Raw genomic sequence first — 12,648 nt, forward strand, 5'->3', positions numbered from 1 at the left:
GTCAATTCCCTTATTTGACTAAATTTGTCCAAGGTGGAATTACATCGTTGAGTGAGCATTCCATGATACCACCACTTGTAAGCTACTCGCTATTAATGGAGGGTTGCAAACTTTGATTGCTTCTTCTTCAAACATCGGATTCAAGGAGAAGCTGTTGTCCAATTTCTGTAAATATGATCTAAGCTAACATTTGTTAGATCCATTGTAAATAGGACTGGTCGGAACTAAGTTTCCAAACCAGAATTTTTCGCAATTTTCTCACACTTTACTTATGTAGACATTTCATCAAACAGTTTGCAATAGGCTGATGTGAAGTAGTTTTTCACTTGTTTTGGCAAAGATATATTTAAATTACCACCATAGCATCAATCTTCAAATCTTCATAATTGTGGCAACTCATTTCATACAGAAATCAATGAATAAAACTGTCAACAGAAAATTATTTTAAACTTCGTTTATTGCTGTTGAAAATGACATACACATTTTTTTTTATACAGCAGAAATATCATTAACGGAAATTCAATATATGCAAGTTAAGTGCTAACCTGGACTTGGGATAGTCCAACTCCAATCAGCAACCTTTTTACAACCTGCTTTGAGCTTAATAACCCCCTTTCCCCCTAGTACGGCACCTCATATTCATGTATGGCAGCATAATCTACAGTAGCGGCTCCCTTAAGAAGACTATACTGGCCATAAAGAACTCCAAAGGCTGCAGTTACTATGTTTTAAGGCTTTAAAGCCTCCTCTTCAAGCAATCGACTCTTTCATGGGGAGTTCTTAAATGTACGGCACCTTCCATAGCGAGATTAGAGAGGAAGGGGTACGACTGGGCAAAGTCTCAGCAACTTCTTAAATTATTAAAAATTCAATTCATCTCCTCCACAGCACACACATAACAGTAACCTTTGATTGATGATTCATTGGTACACCACTTATTAATTTCTGTTGTTTCACTACTTGTACACACCACGATGACAAATTTATTATTTGTCTACAAATCTCAATAAATTTGTATATGAAAATCCAAAGCCGGCAATTGCAGCCAAGTTCCTTGTTCATCCATTTAAGCACAAATGCCAATCCTGAGTTAATCTACCATAGATTTGATTAGGAAGAAATCTTTCATCTCCCAAGCCAAATACCTCTAGCATTTTTGTCCTAGGGTTTGTAGATGAATTTGTAGTCCAAATGTGCAAATGAGCATTTCATTCCTCTTTGATATCTTCCCTAGGAACTTCCAGAAGTTTTTATTTTTTTTTTATGAATAGGCAGCCCAATTCTATTAATCTAAAAAATAAGATACACTATTCACCTTTAATATTATAATCACTTTTGGCCCATAAAGTGACTTTATTTTATTTTTGTCTTTTAACTTGGTCACTTCATAAAATTAATTAATTAAAAATATTTTCTTATTTAATTCTCCGAATCAGCCTACAGGAATAAAATAAGCTAATGACACCTCTGAACGAATCTTTTGTTGAAATCTTCTTTCTCTCCTTAGTTCTTCCCTCATTCTTGAATCACAAGAGTCCCAAAAAAGACAAATCATTATGGATATTGGGACTTAGCTCTCCATACATTTCCCATAGTGCTCACAAGTTATTTCTTACTTGATAGCAAAGGGATTCATCTTTCCTTCGGAAGAATTTGGCTTGGAAGATATTGAATGGAGAATTGATTGAAATCCAATTATGACTTGAAAAGATTCTTTCATCCTGTTGTGCCTTGCCTGATTTAAACCATGTATTGCTTGTGCTATCATAGCCGGATCTCTGAATTTTCTTAGTTGTTTTCCTCTCACTTTGGACGATTACATCATGCAAGGAGATCATATCACCATTAAATGATCTATTCTCTCAATCCCCCATGATCTCTTTATCTAAATCGAGTGCCTAATACTTTCTTCTTTCTTGCTATTAATATCTCTACTCTTTTTCACTCACTAGCAAATAACATGCTCCAGAGAATTCCTAGACACATTTTCTCAAATATTTAAAGGACTTCAGTAATGACTAAGTTTATTAACAAATGCACCTCAATCGTTTTCCAGTAACAAGGAAATAGCAAATTTTTTTTATGTTATTGCTTATATACTCTTATTCTACAAGATTGATTTACAAACATGTCTCGGACTATTGGTAGCTTTAGTCCATATGCAACAAACTTGGTATCTTCCATAGGCAGGAGTTTTATATTTAGCTATTCTATTATAGCCACACGGCTACAACTAATGCTAATTGTAATATTATTATTTGTAAATCTTGCTTCTTGAGATTAATTTTAAACTAGTTATTATAACACTTGTCAGTGAATTCTTTCTGGGCAATATATTGTTTAATTGATTCTTTTAATTTATAATTTCTGAATCTACTTACAATTCATGCAGATTTGCTAATTGTGAACTTCGATCATTTGTTGTCTCGGACAGAAGGTGACAAGAACTTTTCTATTTCTTGTCTCAGAATTTTATTAAGTCATTAATTTAGGCACTTTGTGGTTCCTGCTGATAAATTGTCATGTTTTATGGCATTACAGTGTTCAAACTTCTAACATTCAACTCTTATGTGATTTACAGTGCCATTGGTACTAGCGTGCCTGTAACAAATTTTTCAGGGCACATTCCTCCTGTTCCTGATGTCCCTAATCACGATGATGGTGAAAAGAATATGGAGAATGAACATACCTAGCTTCAAAATAATCAGAATACTACAAAAAAAAAATTTCAAGCACTCAGAACTCCATCAAAATGATTTTTTTCTGTTGCAGACAACATAGTTCGTTCACATTTATCAAGAAGTGTTTTTTATACTAGATGCTTTATAGTTTGCATGAACAGATTGGTACCAACATATATGCCACTTGTTGAACACAAAAAAAAACCAAGAGAAGGAATACTTTGGCTGGAAGAAGACTTACCAGTGTTGAGAGGCAAAGAACTCTTGACATTTTTTAATTGTGATTAAATCAAATTGCTGTAATGCAGATGCGCAGCCAAATTCGACACAAAGGAGAAGGAAAGCACAAATTAAAATCTGTTCTTTAAAAAAATAAAATCATAGCCATATTTGTGATGACCGGCCTTTAACTCGTGGACGCAAGTTTTTAATTTTAAGATTAAATAAGCACCTCGTAAGCTGTTCTTCTTCTTCTTATTTATTATTAATATTTATGTGATAATACTATTGCACTATTGTTATTACATATATATGGAAAGAGATCTACTATTGATTTTAACCTTCAATTTGAGAGGCAATTTCAAAATTCAGTACTTTTTTTGGTAAGTAAAATTCTCAATATCACAAGTTTCAATGAGACTCAATTTTATAATCATCAATTCAAGAGTGCTTGATTTAATGGAAAAGTTTATGTTTTTGGCATTTAGATGGCGTTGAGTTCATATCTTCTACAATACAAAAAAATATCTTTATAATCATCTCGTAAGATTGCATATTATTACATCTTTGATTTTAAAAAAAAATTGCTTTTGACGTAGAAGCTATATAAGATAATACAATACACAATGTTATATGGGTAATCTAATTAAATGGAAACATGTTAATAAATAAATAAAAGTTGTAAGAGTGATAGATAAAACTTAAATGTTATTTAGAAAAATGAATATGAAGATTAGTGGATTTTTGTTCTAATAATTTTGATGGAAATCATGAATCTAGTTATCTCAAAATTAAAAGTGGATCTTTTTTGCATATGCTTCATCCTAGAATCTATGTAAGATTTATGTCTCTACATATGTTGAGTTTGTACCTATATATCATTTACATGTTTGTAGATATCTCCTCTTATATGCAAATCCAATCCTACTAGTTGTGTGCCTATGCTCTCTAATTTGTTGCATTCATTGATTTTTTGCCTTGCTCTAAAGACCAGCATTATTTATGACCACCTTTTTATAGGGTTCTCAAAATCACTAGAGGACACGTTGTCATAGGCCAATCCCTTGAAGCAACCAACTTTACAATCATACAAATGATAGGTAGACAACAAGCAATGCCCCAAAATGACCATGTAGATTTTAATTCATTTTAGTTGTCAAATTGAAGTGTTCTAATGATGGCTCCTTAAATACTTAAGGATGAGAGATGATGTTTAAATATGGGAGCATGTAAAATGAATATAATTGAATATTGTTGTATATAATGATAACAATAAATTGCATGAATGTGTTTGGTCAACTCATAATGGCTAGTCGAATGGAGAAGAGAAACAATTTTGATTTTTTTTAAAAACTTTTTTAGAATTTGGGTTAGATCTATGTACAAGGGATCAATCTACACCCATGAGAATGACCTTAGATGATAGAACAATAAAATTTTGTGCATGATTAAATGTTTGGATCATGGATGCTATAATAAAATTTGGATTGCATGGAGATGTTTAAAGAAATAGATAAGATATAGATAAGTGTATAGAATGTGTATAATAATAAAGGTGAAAGTTAGGGGAGTGTATCCAATTTCTCAGTAGATTGTGCCACTTGTTGATATGTAAATGTATTGAGTCATTCTCTCAAAATGGAAAAAATTAGCCAATGAGAATTGGCATATTGAGTCATTCTCTCAAAATGGAAAAAATTAACCAATGGGAATTGGCATAGGTATGTAAATTTCACCATTACATTTTGCGTCAACTATGAGGTGCATGCCAATCCTAAAATGATAATGTAGATAGTAGCCAAAAACATGCATGTTAAGGATTCAAACATAAAAAAGAATACCTTGGGACGTAAAGTAGTGGACCCTAAATGACATCATTTAAGTTCATCTTTTATCGGGTATGCTCCATGGAAATTGTAAAATAGAGGGAAAATGTGCAATGAGTAGCTTCTATCTCACAATTGAGAACTAGGGGGAAATGGGAGTTAATTATATATTTTTTTAAAAATAGGAAAAGTAAAAGTTAAGATTAAAAAAAATTGTTTTCTCAAAAAATGATAGGAATTAGATAATGTCATGCTATGTGACAATGCTCCATTTGGTCATGGTGATGACTCTTTAGGTAGCATATTACTTTTGAAAATCTCAATCATAAGAATATTAGTGACAATATGTGTCGTCTCCAATTGCTTGTATCTATAGGATGCAAGGAATCGAAGGTGAAAAAAGTAGTACACGAAATGTAAATTTAATTTAAAGATAAGCATGTAAGCTTGAAAATCACATAAAATAATAATTTAATAAATACATCATGTAATAAGCTAATAAAACACCTAGAATGATAAGGTGTGAAAATCATATCAGTTGTAGATAAATCTTAAAATATAAGCTTCCCCTAACATATGCAATGGAAATGGTGGTATAACCCTCAACGACTAAAAACACCCATGTAGTTTTTTTTTTAAGAGCGTGAATGTGCATAAAGATAGAGATAATGCATTAGGTCCCTAGTAAAGTAGTTCTCTGAATGTGAGGTGAGAATAACAATGAGGAGGAAAGGTACGATGTCTCCCATTATAAAGAGATAGGTAATAATGTCATTGAAAGAGAGTGGGGAGGGTAAGATGTGCCTATTCAACTTGGGGTGGATCTAAAAGAAAATTGAGACAATTTAGGTAGAAATGGATGTGGTGAGCCATGATTCCTTGATGTAAGAAGGATGGTTTTGTCGGTGCATATGGTATGGTGCAATTCAAACACTCACAATGTTAAGATAGTGGACTAAAAACACAAGATACAAAAGGGGGAAGACATAATGCCCCCAATTTAAAGAAATATTCCTCAAAACATAAGACTGCTATGTCCAAAAATACTAGTGTGAAAGCCATAGCCAAAAGATCAAGTTATGGGAATGAAGGTGATTCTTTGAGAGGTTCAAATCCTTAAACACCAAAAGAAAAACAATCGTTAAACCATATGATGGTCTTCACTAAATGCATGACAATATATGGCAATGCTAGGTGATAGAAGATATTTGTCATCAGTTTTGAGATAAAGTATGATATTCAAACATGGTAAATTAAGGAGAGGAGAATTCCCTACTTTTCATAATAGGAAAATGTAGTAGTGACTAGGATATTGTAGAGTCTACATAGTCATACCGAACATTAACAACAAATAACGACAAAGATGATAGTTATGCTTAGTCATAGTTATGTTGAGACAAAATAGGGCGCATTTAAAGTATGGCAAGGAATTAAAGAGATGACAATATAAGCTTACAAAAGGTGTGAAAGATAGATTAAAGTGGATATGATGAGGGTGGCATGCGTCGTTTCTCAAAATTACATCTTAACCTACACCCACCAAGGAATCAAAATCCTTTCAAACTATCAAATCACATGCACTAAATGCATGCTTATAAGGTTGCAGCATTTAGATGGGTTAAATGACCACTTGTGGTTTCTTTCAAGGAACATAGAGACAACTACAAGCATCTAGGGATTATTTTGGGGAGTTATGGAAAGTGAGGAGTAGATATAGAAACTAGCAAGGTGTAGAATGGAAGAAAAGGTCAATCTACTTCATTGTTTATGCTACCTATGCCTCTTTCCAACATTCAAAAGAAAGAGAAATCTTTCCCAATGCAAAAAAGAGGTGAACCAAGTCATATACACTAGACACATCTTGAGCATTGATTTTCATGATGTTGATTTGTAGAAGTTGACTCTAGGCTAAAACCAGTGCTTAGGCTTCATTTCTAAGGTAGTTCTTACTTTTCATTATGCTACTAGCAAATAGATGGTATTGCACGTCAAAAAATGGCTTCTTTTGTTGTTTTCTGTTATCCATTGTAACTGAAATATGGTTCTTTTTGGTAGAACAACAACATTGTAACACACTTTGAAGAAAATAAAGCATTCTAAGGTCTATTCTTGTTGTAGACACCTCTTTCATTAATAAAGCATAATAATTTTTCCTACAAAGGATTGTTTTTGTGTATAAAATGAATGATTGATGTAACTTATGTTGTGTCTCATTTCTTAGTACCTTCAAGCAGAAAGTACATGTATTATGCAAGTCACAAGTTGTGTTGTTGGTCTAAAAGTATGTTAGTTGTGAAAATATCCCATTTCCTTCTGAATTCATGAATATACCAAATCTACCTGTGAAATATTGGTGCATGAATATGTCAATATATTGAGTTGAGATTAAAATCAACTTAATTTTTGAGTAAAATGTGTGAGAAACAATAATATAGCTTTTTAGTTACAATTGTTTGGTGCATCACCATTGTAGTCATAGATTTCATTTCAAGTTATTTTCTCCCTTTTCCCAGCAAGTCAAGTAGATTAGGTAAGCTCCAAGGGAACCAACCCCTTTTGGAGGTTTACCTCTATTTATCAAAGCCTACAATTTGAGAGGTTTTTCCATGTTTTAACAAGTATTTGAGTTGGTAACTCTGTTGATTTTAAGGTAGTGCTCGTTAACCACAGGAAAACATCAGATTTGTTGCCTTCCCAACCATAGACGATAAGCTCTTATCGTCACCCCCGAGCACACTACATAAATTTCTCACCATCAATTGATCTGCTTGTACATGAATTCGATCTGCCTGATTATGATCGAACTTGTTGCCTTATCTATGTTCCAAAGAGGGAAGACCACGTCCATATATATCCATCGAAAGGAGATATCCAAGAGTCGACTCTCATCAAGGAGGCACGACCTTCATGAAGCATTGTGTGCCTTCAAATGAGGAGTGGCGAACTTTAACCAAAAGTCGGCCCCTTCGAAACAAATCCGATAATTCAAACTTGATAATGTATGTTTAATCATTAAACCTAATAATGCATATGTGACTTAATAAAGATATTAAAGGATTAATATAAGTTGATAGATTCATCAAATATGTAAGGCCAATAGGCCATTCACACATTTGATCTTGTTGAGTCAGCTTGTAGGATTTCTACCTATGCTATATCATCAACAAACTCAACAAGGGTGCATACTTAGTTCAAAATAGTTACAATGTACATAATAAATTAAAGTGGTGGCATATGGATCATAAAATAGTCAATAAATAGAAGGTAAAGAATCATAAGGATGCATGGAGTAAAATAGGAAGATAAGGAAACAAACAAGTAACATGCAAAAGAAAGATAAATGATAAAAAAAAGCATAGGAATAAAGATGTAAACAAGCATAGGAGCTAGAAGGAAAATTAGAGAAACAAAAAACCCCACCAAGTGGGGCAAGATGCATGAGACCAAATATAGAAGCTGAAATTAATTTGTAAAGCATAACAAACAAGGCATGATCTAAAAGTAAAAAATGTGCAAGAAATGAGAAAGTGAAAGGAAAAATAAATTTAAACTATAGTTATATGGGTATATATATTATAATGGTGCCCATGTATCATTAAACAAAATTGGGAGAGTCAATTGTGGCCTTCAATTGATCAATATTTTCATCATCCTCCAATAGATCATTGTCAACCCAATAAATGCCTTCATAAATTTATTCATGTTCTTATGATTCTTGTTCTTCTTTGCTTGCCTTCTCTATTACATTTTTTTATCTTTATAATCACTTGTGTTGGGTACAAATAAAATGTCAACAGTATAACACTTGGCACTTCTTTTATTATCCATATTTATTGTTTATTGGATTGTTGAACCATGGAGGAATAACATACCACATCTTCTTGTATTAGTTTCCAAGAAGTATTTAAAATTAAAAATTTGGTATTTGTGACACTTTATTTTTATTTCTTTTGTTACTTCTTTGTATCATCATTTTTTTGCTTTGGCACATGATATTCAACTTATAGGCTATTAGGTTTTTGTGGAATATCTTCAACATTCCATTTTTTTCTTTGTATTTATTGTTTCAATAATTCAACTTGATATGTGACATGAAGATTTTTTTCACTACATGAAGAGCTTCATTAGTGTTCATAAATATACGAGCTTAATTACCAAAGATTGGAAATTTCAATCTCTATCTAAATAAACAATTTATGAATTTAATGGATGTGATACAAGGATTAAAATACTATAATATAAAAATATGAAACTTAAATATGAAAATATGAAAATTAAGTGTTAAGAAATATAGATCAGTGATAGAGAAAAACAATAGTCTTTTAATCTCAATGTATATCTAATATTTACTTTCAGACTTTATCACAGTCTTTAGATATTTTGTTGTAAGAATAATCTCAGATTTGATCTAAGAATACAATGAGAATAATGCTATATAGTAAGAACAGACTTTCAAAGTGATCGTTGATATGTATATATTGATCACTGATACATATATTTGATTTTGTCAAATTATAACTGATGAATATATAAATTATTGACTGCTTGTTGTATAATGTAATTGCCACTGTTATTGATTATATTGTTCACATCAAGCATCGATATCATTGTGCATATATATTGGTGAAGGGTTATGTCTATGTAGGGTCATGACCCCTACGTGGCTTTATGCTACGAAGGGTCATGACCCTACGTAGCCATAACACTTCAACATATTAGCAATCATCATTAGGTATTCACCGAAGCATTTATCATGCTCGATACTATTGTGCTTAACAATAACAATTCGGTGATATTAGTATCGAACATGACTTCAACTTCATGTCTCGATAGTCATCAGATGATATAATGATAACAATCATTGATTTGTTGTAAGGCAATCAACAATATGTTAATGTCACTTTCATTCAATATATATATATGTATGTGATTTTAATTGAAATGATATATATATATATATATATATAGAGAGAGAGAGAGAGATAGATAGATAGATAGATAGATAGATAGATAGATAGATTTCCATTCAAACGTGTGTGTGTGTGTGTGTGTGTGTGTGTGTGTGTGTTTACTTATAATATATTGCTTGCTTCAATCTGAATGAGGCTATATCCTTAACACTCCTTCTTAGCAAAAGAGGATTGAATTTCATAATTATGTTAAGGAACAACATTCTAGATATATATTCATTTGGTATGTGTATATACATTCACTCAGTAACGCTTACCAGTGGAATACTTCATATCTCAGGGAGATATGGATTATCTGATCTCCAGCACTTTGGGACAACAACTACATGAATTCTATCAGATAACAACCTTGATCCTAGTAACAACTACAATATTGTCATTATCAAAGGTATTATGTTCTTCAACATATTAATTTTTGTCCATTTTTAGTCCGTCATGATAATTAATCAAAACTTAGGAGCAATAATTTTAGTATCATGCCATCCGGCACATTCCGGGATAGCAAATTAATGTAGTCAATCATGATATGATTGTTATCATAATCTTTGACACATTTCGGGACAACACTCAATGACAACAAATCAATAATTCAAACACAACAAATTCAATATCAAGATTTCCAACATATTTCGGGACAACAACTTAATGTAGTCAATCTTGATAACAGATCAAGCTATTGTTGAGGTCGTCACCTTACAATAGTGATCTTACACATTCATCACATGAAAGATCGTCACCTTTCATGACATAACACACAAATGCAATATTGCATCCAAAATATTCATGAATAAATCAAATTAGAAATTTCAATTACAATTTAGTCATACCAAGTTTACCTCTAAAGTACTCCACTTTCAACTCTGCGAGAGGTTTGGTGAATATGTCGACACTTTGCTCTTCAGTGCTGATGTAAGCCAATTTGATATCATCTTTGTCTACCATATCTCTCATGTAATGGTAAGGGATTTCTATATGCTTGGATCGATTATGAAAAACTGGATTTATAGAAAGTTTGATGCAGCTTTGATTTCATAGTGAATCACTGTGGGGTTCAAGGGCTTCCCAAATAGTCCAACTAGTAATTTCCTTAACCACATTGCTTCACGAGCTCCCATGGGGACAACCATATATTCGGCTTCAGTGGAACTCTAAGCAACTATTGATTGTTTCCTACTAAACCAGGATATCATAGCCGATCCAAGACTGAAACAACACCCCAGAGTACTTTTACGATCAATGGAACTGCCTACCCAGTCGGAATCGGAATACCCTTGGAGTTGTATCTCAACATTTTCATACTTCAAGCCAAGTCCAATAGTACCATGCAAGTATCCAAGAATATGCTTAGCAACCATTAGGTGAATCTTCTTAGGATCGCACATGAAATGACTTAACATATTAGTAGCATAACAAATATCAGGGCGAGTGTTTACCAAGTACATAAGAGATCCAATAATTTGTCTATAGTATGTAGGATCTTTAGGTTCTGAATCTACCGCTTCACTTTTAAGCTTATGAAAATGTGTTTCCTTTGGAGTGGATAGAGGTTTACAATCCATCATACTAAATCTGGTCAAGATATCAGTGGTATATTTTCCTTAATTTAGGAAAATATAATTCTCTTTTCACCATACTTCTAGGCCCAGAAAATAGTGCAGAAGACCTAGATCCTTCATATCAAATTCAGCCACAAGACCTTGTTTGCATTTTACAATAAGATGATCTTCCCCTTTTATCAATAAGTCATCAACATAGAGAACAAGTATTAACATGTCACCATCCGATATTTTGAAGTATATGTTAGGATCTGCTTCATTTTTGGAATATCCTAGCTTGGAGAGATAACTATCTATCCTTTCATACCATGCCCCGGGAGCTTGCTTAAGGCCATAGAGAGCTTTTTTTAGTTTACACATAGAGGTTTCTATCATGTGTAGCAAAGCCTTCAGGTTGTTCTATATATACTTCTTCCTCAATAACACCATTCAAAAATGTGGTCTTTACGTACATTTGGTGTATCTTCCACCCTTTAGACGTTGCAATGGCAATAATGGTTCTTACAGAAGTACATCGGGCAACTGGAGCAAACGTCTCTTCGTAATCAATTCCAGCCTTTTGAGAAAACCCCCTGGCAATGAATCTGGCTTTGTGTTTTTCAATACTACCATCTAGTGCATATTTGATTTTGAATAACCACTTTGAAGAGACAACCGATTTGTCTTTTGGTCTAGGTACAATATCTCAAACATCATTTTTTAAGATAGATTGGTATTCCTCAATCATTGCATCTTTCCAAGCATGACATGTCAAAGCCTCTTCAACATTTGATGGTTCAGATTTTGTAAGCTCGGTCATGAGTGCAACATAGCATGATTGACTTCTTGTTTTCTTACTCTCTGCAGATTTCATCAGGTTCCACATTATTTTCTTCAATCATCTTTCTTGCCCATAGCAACCTTTTCTTGTTGTTAGGAATTTCAGCATTCTCAAAATTACATGATGGAGGTTCATGATCTTCTATGATATTCTCCCTTTGATTCTCAATTGTATGATTTTCATTTGATTCTGTGATTTGATCATCTTTCTGCACTTAGAGAGAGTTTATAAGCAGTATCTTCTTCAAATTTGACATCTCTACTGATTTCAATAGATCTTCATCCTAGAATATAGACTCTGTATCCATTAGTGGTTTCACTATATCCAACAAATATGCCTTTCTTCCCAGAGGGTTCTAGTTTGGTCCTCTTTTCTTTAGGAACATGAATATACACATGACAACCAAATATTCTTAGATGGCTTAAATCTAGTTTATTCCTTGTAAAGGCTTCTTCAGGTGTTATATTCTCTAAGATTGAATGAGGGCATATGTTTTGAATGTAAATAGTTGTATTTGAGGCTTCAGCCCAAAATGAGATATGTAGATTTTGATCATGCATCATGGCTTTAGTGGCT

General features: G+C 32.8%; 1 protein-coding gene across 2 annotated transcripts in view; it reads left to right on the forward strand.

Moving 5' to 3' along the window:
- Window positions 1–3,271, forward strand: part of LOC131074813 (phosphoglycerate mutase-like protein) — an 89,238-nt gene extending 85,967 nt beyond the window's left edge. For both annotated transcript variants that reach the window (XM_058011505.2, XM_058011503.2), the window contains 3 exons: window positions 2,393–2,437; window positions 2,582–2,728; window positions 2,830–3,271. In XM_058011505.2, coding sequence (XP_057867488.1) covers window positions 2,393–2,437; window positions 2,582–2,693 — 157 coding nt within the window. In that variant the 3' untranslated portion in view covers window positions 2,694–2,728; window positions 2,830–3,271. The remainder of the gene's footprint in view (window positions 1–2,392; window positions 2,438–2,581; window positions 2,729–2,829) is intronic.
- Window positions 3,272–12,648: the final 9,377 nt, after the last annotated feature.

Source organism: Cryptomeria japonica, chromosome 6, assembly GCF_030272615.1.
Source record: "Cryptomeria japonica chromosome 6, Sugi_1.0, whole genome shotgun sequence".
Taxonomy (NCBI): Eukaryota; Viridiplantae; Streptophyta; class Pinopsida; order Cupressales; family Cupressaceae; genus Cryptomeria; species Cryptomeria japonica.